At 54.6% G+C, this 18,918-nt stretch overlaps 4 protein-coding genes across 4 annotated transcripts; 2 read left to right on the top strand and 2 right to left on the bottom strand.

Moving 5' to 3' along the window:
• Positions 1-1,415: 1,415 nt before the first annotated feature.
• QC761_101950 (uncharacterized protein) lies at positions 1,416-3,932 on the top strand (the record flags this gene model as incomplete). The annotated part of the gene is made up of 1 exon (XM_062873441.1): positions 1,416-3,932. The coding sequence occupies one exon, from the start codon at positions 1,416-1,418 to the stop codon at positions 3,930-3,932; it is 2,517 nt and encodes an 838-aa protein (XP_062736466.1).
• A 2,094-nt stretch (positions 3,933-6,026) lies between these two features.
• Positions 6,027-12,491, bottom strand: QC761_101940 (uncharacterized protein). Its single transcript, XM_062873440.1, has 4 exons — positions 11,120-12,491; positions 9,510-11,068; positions 8,007-9,429; positions 6,027-7,950 (listed from the first exon to the last, which is right to left on the bottom strand). Exons 1-4 carry the CDS (start codon positions 11,782-11,784, stop codon positions 6,318-6,320), a joined length of 5,280 nt encoding a protein of 1,759 aa, XP_062736465.1. The 5' UTR covers positions 11,785-12,491; the 3' UTR covers positions 6,027-6,317.
• Positions 12,245-16,941, top strand: KEX2 (pheromone processing endoprotease). The gene is made up of 2 exons (XM_062873439.1): positions 12,245-15,587; positions 15,644-16,941. Exons 1-2 carry the CDS (start codon positions 13,864-13,866, stop codon positions 16,557-16,559), a joined length of 2,640 nt encoding a protein of 879 aa, XP_062736464.1. The 5' UTR covers positions 12,245-13,863; the 3' UTR covers positions 16,560-16,941.
• SNX4 (intercellular trafficking and secretion) lies at positions 16,852-18,886 on the bottom strand. Its single transcript, XM_062873438.1, has 2 exons — positions 18,236-18,886; positions 16,852-18,175 (listed from the first exon to the last, which is right to left on the bottom strand). The coding sequence occupies exons 1-2, from the start codon at positions 18,506-18,508 to the stop codon at positions 17,000-17,002; spliced, it is 1,449 nt and encodes a 482-aa protein (XP_062736463.1). The 5' UTR covers positions 18,509-18,886; the 3' UTR covers positions 16,852-16,999.
• Positions 18,887-18,918: the final 32 nt, after the last annotated feature.

Raw genomic sequence — 18,918 nt, 5'->3', positions numbered from 1 at the left:
ACAGCAACTGACTTTCATTTGATAGGACGTTTAAGCAAGTTACCTTACCGTTGGTGCCTCGAGCTGGGCGATGATACACAGAGAAGCGGAATTCCAATTGCGGTTTCTATTTTGCTGCGCCCTTTCTCCGCTTACACATGCAATCGAGCTCACTTTAGGCGCCCCCAATTACTTCTCCTCTCTCTGTTGTTGAGGAGGCCAACAGTGCCAGAAAGTGACTATGCTCGGTCTTTACTTCAGCGCAGACTGAAGGTGGAGAGATATCGGTCGGTTTCACGGCCATCGTCAGCGTCTCAGTATCAGAGCTGGATCTTTTTGGGCCAACTTCCAGGTAGGCCTGCAGGAGCAGCCTACGATCTCGTCCCGCCGTGCATTCAGAGTTGGTTCCTAGGTTCTGTTCCGCATACTGCCGCCTTGTTTTTTCTACTGGCCACAACGATCATCGTCCATCAGAGCAAAGAAAGAGTTGAGACTCGAAACTCATTGTCTCGAATCGCTGGGCCCTTTCAATATTGAGCGGGTGCCTACTTCATTGCTATGGCCGACTCCGATCCAGTACTATCACCTACCTCGCAGCAAAGGTCCATCCTGCTGCAGCTATCCGTCTGTGGTACGATCGCGTTGCTCCCACTAGTGGTATGCTCGGAGTCGGAGCTGAGCATAGGGAACTGGAAAAGCTCCAAGATCGATGCTACCTTTCATGTTGAAAATGGGAGCCTGCTGATCTCCCGAGGATGCCATCTTGTAACCCACTCTCTTCTTCACGTCACCGTGTACGACACAGTTGGCCAATTGCGGCAGTGTAAAATAAGAACTTGCAAGTCGATACCGGACAGGGCCGGGGTTGGAGATGTTCATACTCCCCAGGTCCAACCAGCCCTCTTGGCGAGCCGGGGGATACCCCAGTCCGGCCTGCACTCTGTTCACGTCTTTGCAGGTTGGTGGTGGTCAACGCCACACTAGGCGCAAGAGTTTGAGTACCACCCACAGGACTCCCAGGACTGTACGTACTTTCACATTGTCCCGGTCGTCCAGGCGAGGCGTACCCGCCGCCGGGTGTGTTCGTCGTGGACTCGACTGGTCGAGCGAGGGGGGGCAGGTGGAGAGTGGTGGCAGCATGCGCCGCTTCGGTCTATTACACTGTCCATACCCTCTTCATGAGCCCGCCCCCTCGGCCCTCTCACCCCGATTCTGGCCTGTTTTCTCCCTCTCATTCCTCTGGCCTAGGTCGCTGCACTGTTGGACCTACCTGTCAAGACCAGAGTGAGATGTGGTGAGCCAGAAATTCCGTTTTCCTCCACCACTTACTCCTTTCATATATGCATGTCATGTACCACGCAACGGGCATCGTCTCCTCCCTCCCCTTTCCCCCGTTTTAGTCGCTACGCTGCAGTGGCCTGGACTGCCAGATCAACATGTTGCCCCGGTCCCCTTTCAAGATCAGGAAACTGATAACCCAGAAGAAGGCCGAAGACGGCGAGGACATTGAAGGCTCCTATTTCAACCACGACGACGAGGAGATGGACACCCTCAGCAGGATCAAGACATGGATGCCACCAAAGGGCTTAATGAAGAGGTCGAAACCGAGCATCGATATCAGACGGAGTGAGGACCTTCACAACATCATTGGAATTCCACCATTACCAGACACGCCACAGTCGTCAACAAGTTCTTTGTGCAATTACGACAATGGCACGGAACACGTGGGCTCACGTTGCTCGCCTCCTCGCCGGCCGACGCGGAGTTCCCTGGCCAGTCCTCATGGCAGCCCTCAAAGAAGTCCTCAAAGAAGCCCCCAGAGAAGCCCGCTGCTTTCACCTCAGCAATTGGACGATTCGCCGCGACGACGCGGAAGAAGCCCAACATGTTCGCACTCGTTTCGGGACTATCCCCAGTTGACACCGCCCTCATCACCACCTCAACAAGCCGAAATGTTTCCCGAATCGCCTTCAATACCGGCCGATGTTGCGGCGAAGGCCAGCAACGAGACGGCCCCCAGGTCAGTCCTCGAAGCCGGGCCATTAGGAACACCGTCATCACAAATGGACACGCCGAAGCTGTTTTCCAAGGACGTCATGCAGCTCCTCCATGAGACAGAGCAGGCATTCAAGCCGCAGCAATCGTTCAGCGATGCAAAGCTCACAGACGCTCAATTGGCAAAATTCGCCAAACCGAGGCAATCAACTCCAATGTCGCCAGCAATGGCTCGCAGGAAATCACAGAGGCGGAGTCAAGGATCGAATTCACTGAGGTCGACAAAGTCGGTCAGATCGGTCAAGTCGCCCATCAAGGCAACAGCCAAAACTCCTCCATCGCCGACACCAGCTCGGCTGCCATCTACATCGCGGCCAAAGCGAGCAAAATCCAAGAAGGCCCGAAGAAGGCCGGTACAGCCAGGGAGACGGCAGTCTTCCATGTGGCAACTGACAGAAAGCGCCAAAGACCTGTTCACAATTCGCATTTTCCACCGCCTCGAGGCCGACGAGATGCTTCCCGAGAGCACGTTGCGAGAAATCAGAATGAGCCGCGCCGCGCAGTGGACAAGATCTCCTGAATTGGGTGTTACACACGTCGACAAGAAGAGCACAGCCACTACCCCGGCTCCCATCGAACCCCTGAGCCTCGACGAGTCAGCAGCAGCGGCCGAGGATTCGGTCGCACCACGTGCATCTGCTGCCAACAAGGGGTCAGAAATCAAGCGGGAAGACGGTCAAACGTCCAGAGCGGCCCAGACACTGGAGCAGGCCAGGGAAATCGAACCGGAACGCAACGAACCGGAACAGAAACCTGTGGAGGAGGATGGCGAGCAAAGGCACGATTCGCCCACTGCAGGACTGGAAGATGACGAGGAGGAGGGAGACCTGCCGATCATGATTATTGGCGACGAGTCGGTGACGCCAACGACGCCTGTGCCAACGCAGGAAAAACCCTCGATGCATCGCCGACTTCCGAGCAAGACTCTGCCGCCGCTCCCGACGATCCCCGAGATTATTGCAACAGGACCTGATGACGCAAACATCATCCTGTCACCAACCTCGACGCCGCTGCCGCCCGGAGTGACGACCAGGGCCAACACCGACGACTACGTTTATCTCGAGAGCACCCCTTACACCATGACCCACCCAACTTTTAGGCACGGTCCGGTCCGGCTGGCCAAGGCCGACCTCCCGATCGGCAAGCTGGCAGCCGCTGTGGATGACACTCTGGACTGGACAGCCTTTCAGATGGCAATCTTGGGGGGCGCTGGCGACTTCTTCAGCGAGCCAACCGACTACTCCAAGCCCTCGGACATGGAGCTGGACGAGCTGGATGAGATCTACAACTGGTTCACCGGGTTTGGGTTTGTTTCCGCGGGTGGACTCGTCGCATCTACAGAGCAGCGACGACCAAGCGCATCAAAAGAGAGCAGCAACCGCCGACCCAGCGAGGACCGCGCACTTGATGCTCATTCCCTCGAGCCTCGAACACCCGGTCTTTCCCCGTCATCAAACACCTCGTCAACTCCCAACAGCAGCCCCCGAACCGTCATCATCAGCGGACAGCGCAGTCCCGGGATAGTGAGGATCGACCCCCCCATGGGCGACTCACCCTCCAAGACTGGGTCCAGCGCTGCGAGGAATAGCTCCATCGCCAGTAGAGTGTTGGCCCCGCCAGAGTTGCACAAGAAACACCGGAGGAGTGTGAGCAGTGGGACGTTTAGCATGGGCCAGTCGTTTTCGGATAAAGACAAGAATGTAAATGGGCTGGCGATTGATTCGGCAAAGAGGCCGAACAGCACGGACAGCATGCAGAGCCTGCCGCAGAGCCCGATGATGGAGTTGGTGCTGACGCACGATGTGCATGGGAACGAGGTGCCGGTGCCGATGGGGTACAACATGAGCCATGATGCGAGGGACTTTTTGGTTTGGCATACTGAGCATGTCTCTCTTTGATTTCTTTTGTGTGGTTTGTTTGGATATTATCATTTACAGGGAGTTTTACTTGGTGGGATGGGGCAGGAGGCAACTCTTTGGATGGCGTTTCAGTCATATTTTGGAATATTGGATAAGTAGGCAAAGGCAAGGCATGGGGTTTATCCAGGATTGGGGGTGAGATACCATTACATTCTCTCGATTTTTTTTTTTTTTTTTTTTTTTTTTGATTTTTTCTACTTGGGATTGGAAGGGGTTGTTTTTCTCTCGTCAAACCAGCATTATCATGGAGTATTGCATGGGATTTTATTTATCATTTCTTTTTTCGACAAAATCAATTTTATGTATATACTTGACATTCGACATATATTTATCACCACCATTTACAACAAATCTACCTTTTACAAAACCTTTTATAACAACGTTAGTCACAGTGAGGTGTGCTATCCATTTTGGTGACCGAGCCTTACGGTAGGTAGGGGCTGTGAAGGTGGTTGGTTGATCACGACGCACTCACCCAAAAAGAGATGCGAACAAGCATGACAGCAGCCAGTGGGCATACCGAGTGCGCGGAAATCTGACAGAACCTTTGCCGCCCTACCTACCTCTTTGTCGGGAATAGTAGATGCGAGATTCCCGAGCGCACGTAATCACTGGGACTGTGGCAGCTGTCATCCCATCCCTTCCGTCTTTCCGTATCCCATCATCATCCCGCTGGTGTGTGTGTCTGTGTAGCACCTCACGTTTGTACTTTCACTCTAAACCTGCTTTTGACAAAGGCTGTCAACTGTCTGGATCGGTGAGATGGCAGTTAGATCGGATAGGGTATCAAAAGGGCAATCCACTTGTGGTTGCACTTGTCTATTTTCCATGTCTATTTCTCTTCACGGTACCAACAAATGGCGTTGCGTTGCGTTGCATTGCGTTGCTTCGTCTTTTATTGGGGGCTGTGTCAGGTCTCTCTCTCTCTCTCTCTCTGCTTTTACTGTCTACCTACCTTATGCATACAAGTGGGTGCGGTGGTGCATGATGTGCCGTTCAGGGCTGAGTCTTGTCAATCAGAGATAAGGTGAGAAAAAGAAGACACACACACACGCATACACATCGGGCGTAACGGGCGGGAGCTAACAATGGGTCAAAGATTTTGGGGAAATAAAAGCCGGTGAAAGATTTATGGGAGTTTATTTCTGACACTTGAGCTACCTACCTTGCACCCCGTCACCACCACCACCACCACCGTTGGATCTGCAGAGGTGAGGTCACGGCGGGGTTATGAAGATGTGAACTCACGGCACTGTTGTGCGATGGGTTGTAAGCATATAGGGCTGAAGATAGGTAAGGTAGGGAGGTGAGAAAGATGTTTTGGTTTAAGTTTGGCGTTGGGCGGATTAGGGATAGGTAGGTAACATTGTAAAGGTTAGCCAGCCCTACTACATATCGTGGGTCCTTGACGTTGGGGTTGCGGTGGTGGGATAGATTGTGATGCGGGGTGTTAGATGCACAGGGCTGAGTGATAGTCGTATTTTCCGGGGGCGAGGGGGGATGTGATTTACCTGAGAGTGTGACCATGGGGTTGCGGTAGTTGGGGGTGGTTTTCAGTCTTGTCATATTGAGATTAGGTCAAGATGGAATTATAGAGGTCTCTTTAGAATGTGTAGGTCCGCTAGTAGGAGTCTGTGAGGCGAGAGGGACATGGACGTGATCATGATATGATCGAATCGTGGTAGGTGCCCGGACTACCTCACAGCCTTTACCTCTGTGTTCTGAACAGCCAAAGCCCACCTGTCACGGCATGATGACTATGATAGGTCTCCGCTTTACGAGCTTCATCTCCTCCTGGTCTTGCTCTTTTCGGTGATCGACTGTTTGGAAAACCGAGACAGGTACAGGTAAGACAAGGAACGGACACAAGGCTGTGGACTTCACCCAGAGTCACACCTGAAACGAAGCTGAGCCTTCAACGTACCTTGGACCAGGCTTTGAGGCCTTTAAAGGCTATCATGCTCCGTATCTGCCGAGGTGGTGTTATACAGGGACAGCATTCTTCCGGTCCAGCCTGACTGGAAACTCCCAAGCACGACCAGTGTAAATACGACGAGATGACACGCCTGTGCTCTTCCTCAAAAGTTCTAACATCTGCTAGCATGGTCGAACACAACAAATCTCAGCAAAGGAAAAGCCTCTCCATTGCTACATGTATCAGTGCCAAGTTCAGAACCAATGTCGGTGTATATTGCACTCAGATCAATAAACTAAAACACGCTTTAAACTCCGTCCATATCTTCATGTATAACAAGCAACGAAACCTGATTTTATTCAACCCATTATAACCCCCTTTCATCAAATCTTATCCTTCATATCCTTTATACATAACCCATCACTCATCCCATCATATCTCATCCTCCCCTAAACCGGTGTCCCCATCCCCTCCTCAGACACAGACTTCCTCCTCCGCCCACTAAACAACCTCTTCAACCCCCCAGGCTTCTTCTCAAACACCGGCCCCTGACCACCCTCAGCCAGCGCCCCTCCTTGTTGCTGTTGACCATAATCAGACTGCCCTCCTCTCCTAACCCCCCGTTCCACCTCCCTCTCCTCCTCCTCATCCTCTGGCTCCTCCCCCTCATACTCATACCACAACCTCGGCACCACAAGCCGATATGGCACCGTGCTCCCGCTCGGGTCCTTTGGCGCAATCTCCACATTAAGCGTCACTTCCAGCCCGCCCTCCAAATCCACCTCCAGCTCCTTCGCATGCTTCAGTTGCTTGGCCGACAAGCCCGTCGGGATGCGGCTAAAAGGCTTGGGCACAAACTCGTTGTGGTGCTGCTGCGAGGCGGAGGCATACCCAGACGTAGCAGAGCTGGGGTACTGAGCAGCGCTGCCAACGACAGTAGCCGACTTGCTTCGGCCATGATTGGGGTTGTGCTGCTGGTACGGCGGCGGTTGCTGATGCGATTGCACGGGCTGCGGAGGTTTGACGGTAAAGTAGCTCTCGTCACCACGGGCATACTCGTTGTTGTGGGACTGGGTTGAGTAGCCAGAGGGATAATCACCCAGACCGCCTCGTAACCCGACACCACCGCTAGGATGGGCACCAACCCGCTGACGCAAGGTTTCGTCATCGTAAATGGCATCCTCGTCAGTGTCAGCACCCCAGTTTCCATTGATGCCACCATCATCGCGTGGCTTCTTCGAGCTGCTGCTGAGACGGCGGAAGAGACCGCCCAGGCGGCCCGACACAGAAGAGCCAGACATTGTGCGGGTCAGCTTGTTTGATCGGGCTGTTCCTGGTCTGCCTATCTCATCTGCGCTGGCAACACCCCCGCGGCTTGACAGCCCTCGTAAGAAGCTGTTGGAGATGGGCGGGCGAGAGCGATCTTTGACGACGCTGTCGGGACCACGGAAAGAAGAAGCCCGAGCCTTGCCGGATAGTCTCCGTAAAAGACCAGGTCTTGGGGCGGCAGGAGATGGCGAACCGTCAGGTGTCAGATCGTAAGCGGACTGAGTTGGTGTGGGCTCCGGTGTATGACCAGGCACATACGGCCGAATGGCACACCAGTTGCGATGCGGGAGCAAGTGCTTGTTATTGCGGGGCTTGCTGTCTACACCGTGTCCGAAGATGGGGATCATGTCCTCGTCTGTCTCCTTGTCAAAGTGATGTACCTTGTTCCGCTTGTTGAGAACATCGGCCAGCAGGTCGGGTGGCGGAGTGTTGACAATGGCTGACGAGATCACGTTGGGCATATACCTGAAGTCTTTGTGCTTAGCCAGGCCGAGCTTGGGGTTCGAGTAGAACTGCCCGATAGCGGCGAGGTGAACATCGCCGCTGAGGATCGTGATGCGAATAGACTTGTCGGCTGCCAGGTCTTGCAAGTCCTCAATCACGAATTTGCGCTCAGCCTTGTGGCTCTTGGCTGTCCAATGGTCGTCCAAATCGTCGAGAACCTCGACTCCCCCGTCAAAGCGGTTGAGCAGGCCCTTGAACATGCCCATCTTGCTGAGTGCCTTGATAGGATCCATGACGCGGGAAGTCAAGCTATGGTATGTCAGTATTCTGAAAGGCGCGGGATTCTCTAATAGCGCGAAACTTACATGTTCTCGAGCCAGACCAGTCGAGGGTAGGCAATTGGCACACCAAGGAGGACAAGAAGATGCTCAACCTTGCCCTTGTCAATCTCCTGGTAGCAGCGGTCCATAATCTTCTTCCAAGTGTCTTCGTTGATGACATCCTGTCGTGTTCGTTCGGTCCGAGCATCGACAGCTAGCAGGGCAACCTTGGAACCCAAGAACATAAACAAGCTGCGGCTGAGCTCGTTGATATAGGGCCCAGGCTTCACACCCAGAGTCCAGCTGGGTTCGTGCCTTTCGGTTTCGGCGGGAATGCTCTGGTGCTGGAACAGCATGTAATACTTGAAAGCAACATTGCCAAGCCCGGAAAATACGGGCGAGTTCATGAAGTGATGGGGGTACGAGCCAAAGCCGTCAATGATGTCGTGATCGTCATACATATTGACCATGGGAATTTGCGAGTTCGCCATGCTGAACAATCCCTGGGAGAACCACATCGCATAGCGCTCCATGTAGAAGCGCTCCAGCTCCAGCTGCAATTCGGACGAGAAAGGAGCATTATGCTTGTGGATGGGATTCTTAATCATCAACCAGTTGCGGAAGAGGGTGGTGTCTTGCATGCACCTGTCGTTGTAGATCTGATCACCACCGCCAATCATGACATGGAAAGGCTGGCTTTGGTGGGCATTAAGCACATCGCGCCACATCGGATCAGGTCCCGTGAACTCGTCGGGGTTGACGCTCATGCTGAAGCCGTTGCAGCTGTGGAACATGATGTTCATGGTCTGGCCCTTGGCTGGGACCCAGAAACCGGTTGATGGGCCTCTGTTGATTCGGTACGCGATGCGCTGCTGCTTGTCTCGCAGCTCGATCTCAACATTGAATCTCCAGAAGGTGTAGCCGTGTTCGGCATGCAACCTAAAGCCCCGGACGTCCTTGTACTTGCCAGCCTTCTCACCGTCCATCTCCGCCCGCTTCCTCCGGGCAGCAAATGAGCCAGGGGGATCGGCCGAACCACCCGGGAGCGGTCCCTCAGGTGGACTTCTCGTCTTTTCGAAAAGCCCATCATCGGTCTCATCTCTTGATACATCACGTCCTGGCTCGAGATGGTCGACCGGCCTGACATAGAGAGTCTCGCCCTTTCGGCCCAGCTTGGGATGTCCCGCAATGGGGTCGACATACTCAGCTGCCAAAGGCTCATCGCCCGGAACCTGCTTTGGTGGCAGTGGCAGAAGCTCGATAGGCTGAACAAACAGTCTCAGCGTTGGGGCGATGTCATACGATGAGTCTTTGTCGGTGGTCACAATCATGATGGAGCCCCTCCAGATTTCACGATCAACGCTGGCACCGCGGGTGGAGCGGCTGGGCACACGCTCATGTCGGATTCCGCAATATCTCAGCAGAGGACCGCACTTCAGATAGAGAGGAGGCTTGAATCGCGTGGGCGCTGTAGAAGGGATACACGTCAGTACCAGGATCTCAACACGCTGACGATAACGAACGGAGAAAAGCAGGGGATCGATGTACTGGAATAGGACACTGCTGCTTTCCCTGAGAATGCATCACTACAAATCGAAAAACAGTCGAGGCTGTCTCGTGAATCATTCAGAGTCAAAGCAGCAGCAAGATCCGCAGGGCTCGGGCTGAAGGGTCGTAGCCCTTCCCAGCGTCTGCCTCGATTTCCCTTCTTTTTGAGGTCCTGGTTCTTGCTGGTCAAACCCCGCCCGACTTCACCTTCAGACAGCCGACTGAGATCACCACTTTGGACTGCGCTGATATTGGGGTAAAAAGCTGACGAGGTAGGGGTCTGCGTACCGTTTGTGTCATCATATTCACCCTCGAACGCCTCAGCCTTCTTTGGCCGGCTGGACAGGCTGCTTGCCCGAGTTCTTGACTTTGGCGACTCCCGCCAGGTCCCGTTACCTGCGCCACCCTTCTCTGCGGTCGAAGGTGGTACGTCCTCGAGGTCCAGCAGAGCGCCCGTGAGAGCACCAACTGTGCCCTTTTGCCATTCATCCAAGTACGGTGTAGGTTGGTAGAGACCATCGCCAGGAACATATCTGTCGCGGCCGTGGTAGACAAGATTGGACACATGTTGCCCCCCATCGTCATCACTTTCGCTGTCACTTCGGTTGTCTCTTCGTGCTGAACGGTGGGCAGATTGGAAGGCATCGTCTACAGCCGGTGCCGTGGCCACTGGAGCCGCAGGAGATACTTGATCCCGAGAGATAGCGCCCATTTGCCGTGCGCCATTTGCTGCAACTGTGTTGGGTGGTACTCGGCCGAGGATCTGATCGGCTTTCCTCTGGCTGGGCGTCTTTTGGAGTTTTGCGGGACGCGGGGGGTACATTTCATCTTCGTAAAACTCGCGGTCAGCGGCTATAGAGTCTCTTCGCCCGTGTGAGGACGATCGGACTGATCCCGTCCCCGTGCCATTGAGGCGCACAGGTTCTCCAGGAAATCTAGGGGTGGCTGGCGTTGTGGGAACGACGTGAATTGTTTGTGTATTCGAATGGCTGCCTTCCAGAGGCTTGCGGGCCTCCTCTGCCTCAGACTCGGACACAGATACTCTCCTGGGCCAAGTGTCATTTGGGTTTGCCCGGTTCTTTTTGAGCTTGTTGCTGCCGCTCTTGGGCGGAGAGGTCACTGGCGAGGTCTCTTTTGGCGCAACATCTCCAACATCATTTGGCAACTTTATATCACTCTTTGCGGCACGTTCACGGAAGCTGAGATTCCGTTGTGGGATTCCTGATGACTGGCCTGGTGAGGCTGCTTGCGAGTCGGAAGCCTGTCCTCTCGGGGATCTGTCGGTTGGGGCGCTGAAAGGTTGTCCATCTTCTGGGGGGTTCTGAGAGAGGGGTCCGTTCTGTCCGGGGGTTGCGCGCTGGGTTGTCGGCCGTGAGGGGGTTCCTGGGGTTCCTGGGGTTCCTGGGGTTCCTGGTGTATCTCCAGCCGTCAAAGAGGTCCGCCGGGGTCGGCGTGCCGATTGGGTGATGTTGTCGGCATCGTAGGTCGTTCCACCGGTTCTGTTGCGGGCAGCTCTTTCAGCAGCCTCGAGACGGGCGCGTTTGTCTTCTTTGGAAATACTGTCGAGGGTCAGTTCCAGCCTTTGAAGGGGTGAACGGTCGTCTGCCAACATTCTGGATCGGTCCTGCGTCGAGGTTCTCCTGGTACTTCTCTGCAGGTTCTGCTCGGCAGCAGAAGTCCTGCGAGGTTGGCCATTGGATCGGTGTGATCGAGGTAGCGCGGATTCGTCCAGCGTCTTCTGCGCTCTGTCCAACACCGGGTGATGCTCGGGACCGGCGGCCTTGTAGTAATCGTCAACATCCATATTCCTATTTCCACTGCTCGAAGGCGGGTAACGGTAGTTTGCGGCAGTACGGGGGACGTCAGGAGCAGCGGGAGGAGGGCCCGATGCTGCTGCTGATGATGCTGCTGCTAATGCTGCGGCGTAGTATTCTTCGTCCTGTTCCAGGTTGCGACTCCTTCTCTTTCGTCTGTTCTCTACGAGCTCGGGTGGATATTGGTTGGCGGCGTACGGTAGGGATGGCGGACGAGGAGCAAGTCCCTGACCCTGAAAGCTCGAGGCGGTTGGCGATGCGAAGGGGCTCAGGGTGGATTCGGTCGGCGCATCTGATTTTGTAGTCTGAACGGATGCGCGGTTCGGTCTGACCTGTGCCTGGGCGCCAACATCCAATGACTGGCGGTTATCATGAGTCTGGGGCTGGTCATCAGACAAGCGATGGGCTTTCACCTGGGGAGCTGGGAGCTCGCCCCAATAAGGGTTAGTGGTCGACGACATGTGGCCGTTGGGTTCCAGTCCCAATGTGAGGCTTCGATTCGAGTTTGGCGATTGTTGGCCGTCGGCGTTGCGATCGATGCCCTGGTGGGGTGGGTAGGCTGACCGCTCCAAGACGCCTCGTTTCGTTCACGAGAGGTGCAAGGTCCCAGAATAGCCAATGTTGTGCAGACACATGCGTCCTTGGGCTCTGGGGTTTCGCGACCACCTCACTTGGGGGCATTTGCGAGTTATTGTATGTACCCAGAGCTGTCCTGGTATGGGCCTGGGGAAAGCTTGGGATGCTTGGGTGGGAAGACCTCAAGCTTGGCAAGTTGGGCTGGGGACTCGGAGAGGCTGTCCAGGGTTGTTCCTGCCGCCAGAGCGTCGTTTGCAGGGGTATCGGGATGCTGTCAGGCTGCTGGGCCAGTGAGAAGCCGTTCGCTGCCATCCACTGGGCCACATCACAGCTCCAAAAGACCCGCCGACAGGGGTTCTCAAAAATCGAAAGGCGGGAGAGACCGCAACCTTGGACGTCGCTGGCTTGGCAGTTTGATATTATCGAGAACATGGTGTCGTTCAAAATGTGGTGGTTGGTGTTTGATCCGTGATCCCGTCTCCACTGGCGATCGAGTGTTGGCAACATGTCAGGCACAGGAACAAACCTTCAGATGGAAGCTTTGACGGCTTCGATGACCGGTTCGGATGACACCATGTCTCAGGGCGGGCAGCCATTGTCTGCTCTGCTTGGTGATGCTGCTTCGGCATCTGGCAGAGCATCCACTGATGGATAGGGCTATTTGATCTTATCATCACTCGGTTTCTACAACCTGTGTTGCCGGCCAATGACATGGCCCGGCTTCTCGGTGAGCTCGATCCAAAGTGCCAAAGGCAACTGGGGCTGTGGAGAGACAACACCAACCTCTCCTATTCACGACAGAGCGGCTCCGGAGCGTCACCCCATCACCTCACCACACTTACATATATATACCGAGTAGGTACCCGCATCAGTCTGCGTGTGCCCATCCACATGCGTTCGTCCCACTCGAACGTGTTTGTCTTCGATATCCACCTCATGGAAACGGGAGGCTGAACGGTTATCCCCACCTGTGTGCCCACACAGTGAGCTCATGATAAACTATGTGTACTTTGTTGCTGGTTTACGCCTATTTATTTTGTTTCGTATGAGTACCTTTCATGGTCTGAGAGGTTGCCAGTGCTAGGTATACAAGTCCTCAGCCCGCCTCCAAGACACTCGAGGTTCAAAGAGGAAGGCTGAGGGACAAAGGATAAAGACCGAATTGAACTGCCGATTGCGCTGCTGAAGCCTGCTGAAGAAATTTGTCCACAGTGGCAAAAAACAAAGAAGACAGTCAATTAGAGAGCTGATAGTTTGTAGAGATTTCTCCCAACACCATGCCTCGTGAAAATTGCATTCAGTCAAGTTGAACAGCTTTCTTCACCTTCAAGATTTCAACAATTTTAAAGGTTGACACCTTGACGGCTGGACGTGCTGCCGTCTTATTGGTCCGTCTTACACCAGCTGACCCACAGTCCCTTAAAACAGCCAGTTGCCAAGCCAGAGGTGAAGGGGAAGTGGCACGTACCACAAACTGCGACGTTGGCATTACGAAGACTGCCTGTGTTCGCCTGGACGACTGGTTGATCGGGTGAGACGAAACAATCCTCAAGGCCACCTCTCCACTACGACAGAGGAGACGCCCGAACGGACCTCCAAAAGCCAACCCCAGACAAGAAGCAAAACCCGGGGTGGAGAGGAAACGGCCAGTCCGCCACCGAAGGTTGTGTTTCCACTCCTGAAACGCAGTTGCTGGTACCACAGACAACATCCATTGCCACCACCACCACAACTGGCCAGCGACTCGAACGGCTTCGCACTCCCTTCGTTTCGAAATCTCGTTCCAAGCGCGCAACACTCAACAACAACGAACCATTGCTCCAGGAGTCCAGTTCTTGCGCGACCATTCGACATCGAGTTGCGTGTCCACATGTCAGTCGGCGTTTTCCGTTAATCTCGACATCTGCACCCTTCCGGGGATTCAACGAGGTGCCCCTGAGCCCTCGGCCTTCTAGAACGAGACGATGAAGATCCCATCGGCCACGGCTCTGCTGGTCCTTGCTGCCTATGCATCCGCATCTCAAGTTCTCCCTAGGAATTACGATGCAAACGACTATTACGTCCTTCACCTCGACGCCCAGACATCCCCTATCCAGGTAGCAAGGAGCTTGGGGCTGTCGCACGAAGGTCCTCTTGGAAACCTCAAGGACCACCACATCTTTGTCGCAAGAAAGGCAGAGCACGATATTGTCAAAAGGAAGCTGACGGAAAGAAGACGGAGGAAGCGGTCGATCGGTGGTTACGATGTCTTGGACGGTGTCCTCTTTTCCGAGAAACAAAAGTTGCGAAAACCGTGGGAGAAGCGCATCATTCCTGCACGACGACCAGAAGCCATCCCCAAGCCGAAACCGCAGGTCGGGGTAGACTCGGCGCTCAAGGCGCAGGCAGAGGTTGCACAGGCACTCCAGATTCAGGATCCTATCTTCAACGAGCAATGGCATCTATTCAATACGGTCGAGGTCGGACACGATGTGAACGTAACAGGTCTCTGGCTGGAGGGCATTACTGGAAAGAATGCCACAGTGGCCATTGTCGATGATGGGCTGGACATGTACAGCGATGATCTGAAGGACAATTACTATGCTGCCGGATCTTACGACTTCAACGATAAGACGGAGGAGCCGAAACCTCGTCTATCAGACGACAGGCATGGAACTCGTTGCGCCGGCGAGGTCGCAGCCGGTAGGAATACCGTGTGCGGTGTCGGCGTTGCCTATGATGCCAGGATATCCGGCCAGCGCATTCTTTCCAAGCTGATCTCGGATGCCGATGAGGCCGTTGCTATGAACTACGACTTTGACCACAACCAAATCTACTCTTGCTCATGGGGTCCCCCAGATGACGGCAAGAGCATGGATGCCCCTGGTATTCTGATCAAGCGTGCCATGCTCAACGCTGTTCAGAACGGGAGACAAGGTCTGGGGTCAATCTATGTGTTCGCGAGCGGTAACGGTGCCATGGCGGAGGACAACTGCAACTTTGACGGATACACAAACAGCATTTACAGCATCACGGTTGGCGCCATCGACCGAAAGGGGCTGCACCCCTACTACTCTGAGAAGTGCTCGGCTGGTCTCGTCGTCACTTACTCCAGTGGCAGCGGTGATGCGATCCACACCACCGATGTTGGCCAGAATGCATGCTCCAACACACATGGAGGGACGTCGGCGGCTGCACCGCTCGCGGCTGGTATCTTTGCTCTTGTGCTTTCGGTGCGCCCGGATCTTACCTGGCGTGATATGCAATACCTTGCCATGGACACGGCCATTCCTCTCAATGAAAACGACGGAGATTGGCAGCCCACCACCATTGGCAAGCGCTTCAGTCACACTTACGGCTATGGCAAGCTTGACAGCTACGCCATTGTCCATGCTGCCAAGAAGTGGAAGAACGTGAAGCCCCAGGCTTGGTTCTATTCTCCTTGGATTCACGTCAACCAGCCCATTCCCCAGGGTGACAAGGGCATTGCTGTTCCCTTTGAGGTTACCGAGGACATGCTCAAGGAGGCCAACCTTGAGCGTCTCGAGCATGTCACTGTCACCATGAACCTCAAGCACGCCCGCCGCGGCGATGTGAGCGTCGATCTGATCAGCCCCAACAAGGTTGTCAGCCATCTCTCCACCACACGCAAGTTTGATGATTCCACCGAGGGCTACGACGACTGGACTTTTATGAGTGTTGCTCACTGGTACGTCTCCCCCCTTTTGTTTCCTAATCACTCTTGGCACTAACCAACCAAAACAGGGGTGAATCTGGTGTCGGCACCTGGACCATCATAGTCAAGGACACCAACGTAAACGACTTCACAGGCAGCTTCACGGACTGGCACCTCAAGCTCTGGGGCGAGTCGCGCGATGCTTCCAAGGCCAAGGTTCTCCCCATGCCCACAGAGGAAGACGACAACGACCACGCCAACCTCGCCACCACTACCGTCGGCGCCGTCACCACCACTGTCGCCCCTCCCGTCGGCACCGGAAACCCAGACGGCAACCCATCCGTTCAACCTACTGAAGTTCCCAGCCGCCCGATCAAACCCCCTCAGCCGTCAGAGTCTACCGACACGGATTCGCAAGAGGCCGAGCCAGAAAACACCCAGGCCAGCAACTGGTTACCCTCATTCCTTCCCTCGTTTGGCATGTCCAAGGCTACTCAAGTCTGGATTTATGGATCCCTCGTCCTGATTGTACTTTTCTGTTCCGGGCTCGGAATTTATTTCTATCTCGCCCGCCGCAAGAGGTTGAGAAACAACCCGAGAAACGAGTACGAATTCGAGCTTCTCGACGAGGAAGAAGCGGAAGGTCTGGCTGGCAACAACAGCGAAAAGGGGGTCGCTGCGGCGGGGGCAGGGGGCAGAAAAGGGAGGACGAGAGGTGGGGAGCTGTATGATGCTTTTGCTGGGGGGAGCGACGATGAGGATGAGTTTGGTGGTGGTGCGGGGGGTGATGAAAGGGGTGTTGGGTATAGAGACCAGCCTTCTTCGGGTGGGAGTTCGTCTGGGCAGAGGAGCTCGAGGTCGGAGTCGGGGGAGAGGTTTGATGAGAAGGGTGGGATGAGGAGACATAGTGATGGGGAGGAGGAGGATGAGCAGCATGTTATTGGGAGTGAGGAGAGTGGGTCGGAGGGGGAGGAGAGTGAGGAGCAGAGGCCTTTGAGGAGGTAGACAGTAGCTTCGGGGAAGCAAGGGGAAGAAGAAGTGCAATGGGATGGAAGGGGGAGTTTGTTTGGCTTTTTTGAAAACCCTGTTCATGGAATTAGCATTGTTAGAGCAGAATCATCACTTGGTTTTGCTTTTGTGTATGTCCTGGCTGTTTGTAGGCTCAGTGTTTTTCTTGTCTGTAGTTGGCGGCGAACTGTGTCTCTTTGAGGAAAACGGTACAGAATAGAGGGCTGCTTTCTTGTTGATTGGGACCTGAGGTTGATTGTTTGGGTATGTCACGAAGTGGATGATGATGTTCTGGTAGAAAACATTAGGGCATTCTCGTCACCTATTCACCACCCAAGACAGCCTGTTTACAAAAACACCATCTCAATTGCCTTATAAATATCGCTGTATTGCATAAACCCCCAAGACACAGGCCGCAAACCAACTCAGTCGGCCTTCTAAGCCGCAGGTTGCACCGCACCCTCAGCCTCCATCTCCTGCACATACTTCTCCCACGTCTCGATGGTACTCTGGTAAAAGTCAATATGACTGTCCACAAACCCCCCAAACTGCTTCTTGAGCTCAATCTTCTTGATATACTCAAAGCTCTCCACCTCCCTCCCGACCTGCTCCCCAAAGTTCTCCGACTCGGTCCTGGCGTTTTCCACCGCCCTGGTCAGTTCGTCGATCCGGAGCTCCAACTTACGGAGCCGGTCTCTTCGAGCTTGTTCGTGATCCACGCCCCTGACGTCCTCGATTTTGCTCCGGATGAAGCCGCCCGCGCCGCCGAGAGGACCAACATAGGAGTGCCCCGACGTCAGGGAATCGCGCTCCGAGGTGGCCTTGTTCAAGTATTCGATTAGCTGTTCGTAGTCGAGCTGTTTTTGCTCCCGAGCCTTGATCAGACCCTTCAAGGCGCCCGAATAGGCCACCATGTCACGCAAGGAGCCGAGATAGTCTTGATCGGTACTGTCTTTGAGCTTTTTGAGCCCCGTGGCGGTATCCTCCACCGAGGCCGCAAAGGCGTGAACAGCTGATTCAACCCCTGGCTCGAGAGTGATGAGCTTTTGGAATTGCTCAGCCAAATCCTTGTGATCCATCTCGAGGTCAGCTTCCCTCCGGACAACGCGCGCGACAACCTTTTCCACGTGGGTCAAATCTTCGTCGAGCTTGTCGGCCTTTTCTTTGGTATCAACGAAACGACGATCAGGCTTTTGGGTCTTGGTGAAGGCGTTCATGAACGAATCTGTAAAGGTATTGAGGAAGCCGTCGCCTCCCGCCTGGGGTCCTGGACTCCCAGCCTCAAGAGGAGGGGCTAGGGATCCCCGTGCTTGACGGGCATGCATGGTTGCGTTCCAGTCATGGCTTTCGAGGAAAGTGTGGAAAATAGGGGCTCGGCGGAGGTCGGGATGCAGTGCTAATCGGGAAAGGAAGCGCTGGAACGAGTATGCTCGTCGAGCAGTAAAGTCGGGGCCGAACCTGTCTCCCCGCACATATTCCATGCGCTGCTTGTCGGGCAGTGGCGGGATGGCGGATGCCTGGTATTCTTGACATAGAACTCTGTAGAGAAACACAAAATCGGTGAAACGACGGCGAACGGTGGTCACGGGTCGTTGGAAGGTAGAGAATGTGGTCTATAGAGTAGCACCTTGGTCAGTCGGAGGCCCTGGATTGATGGTTGTCCCTAAACATACATTTGTAGTGATAAGATAGGACACGTAAGCATCCTTGGTGCCGTCGTTCTCCTTGTGAGGGTCAGAGACGGTGCACTCTAGGACTTCATCGCCATGGTGACTGTGATCGCGACCCCCCCTCCCATCACTGCTTGACCTCCCGGTATCTGGAATGGTCTTGGAGAACTCAGGACTGGTCATATTGTCCCGTGTAGAAGAACTCGGACCGGCGTGGTCGTTTTGTTCACTGTGCCACGAGATGTTGGAAAAGTTGTCTTGGTCAATGACCGCCATGATGGTGGATGGAGGGGGCGCAGTGAGAGTTGCGCCGGCTCTAATTCGTGCAGATGTCGGGTGTGTGGACTGGTAAAACCTGTGGTCGATGACTGAACTGGGCTTAAATAATAGATGGAGAGCGCAAAAACCTCGAATGGAAGTGTTGTTGAGCCGAGAGCTTGTTCGTGGTGGTTGTTACAAGACGTTAGGTTTCGCAGCCACTGGGCGGATTGACGTATGATGGCGGGGGTTGCTGTTGCTTGCGGCAGGGCTGTGGTAGGCGTTCGCGAGCCTGTGGTGGGAGCTTCGTGAGCATGCGGTGCTGTTAAGGTGTTGGGTACCTCTGCAGGCGCTGTTGGCAGTTTGGAGACTGCTGGGAGTATCGCTGGTGTTGGCAGAGAGGATCCCTTGCCCTGAGCGGTAAACGC

Source organism: Podospora bellae-mahoneyi, assembly GCF_035222275.1.
Source record: "Podospora bellae-mahoneyi strain CBS 112042 chromosome 1 map unlocalized CBS112042p_1, whole genome shotgun sequence".
NCBI classification, from domain to species: domain Eukaryota; kingdom Fungi; phylum Ascomycota; class Sordariomycetes; order Sordariales; family Podosporaceae; genus Podospora; species Podospora bellae-mahoneyi.
This window is presented reverse-complemented; position numbering and strand designations above follow the sequence as displayed.

Bases quoted from the DNA above. Each gene is read 5' to 3' on its own strand.
- KEX2 (XM_062873439.1), top strand. From the start codon at position 13,864: ATGAAGATCCCATCGGCCACGGCTCTGCTGGTCCTTGCTGCCTATGCA. The intron at 15,588-15,643 runs GTACGTCTCCCC...CAACCAAAACAG, and splicing joins TTTATGAGTGTTGCTCACTG to GGGTGAATCTGGTGTCGGCA.
- SNX4 (XM_062873438.1), bottom strand. From the start codon at position 18,508: ATGGCGGTCATTGACCAAGACAACTTTTCCAACATCTCGTGGCACAGT. The intron at 18,176-18,235 runs GTATGTTTAGGG...GCTACTCTATAG, and splicing joins CCTATCTTATCACTACAAAT to ACCACATTCTCTACCTTCCA.
- QC761_101940 (XM_062873440.1), bottom strand. From the start codon at position 11,784: ATGTCGTCGACCACTAACCCTTATTGGGGCGAGCTCCCAGCTCCCCAG. The intron at 9,430-9,509 runs GTACATCGATCC...TCCCTTCTACAG, and splicing joins AGCAGCAGTGTCCTATTCCA to CGCCCACGCGATTCAAGCCT. The intron at 7,951-8,006 runs GTAAGTTTCGCG...GACATACCATAG, and splicing joins CTGGTCTGGCTCGAGAACAT to CTTGACTTCCCGCGTCATGG.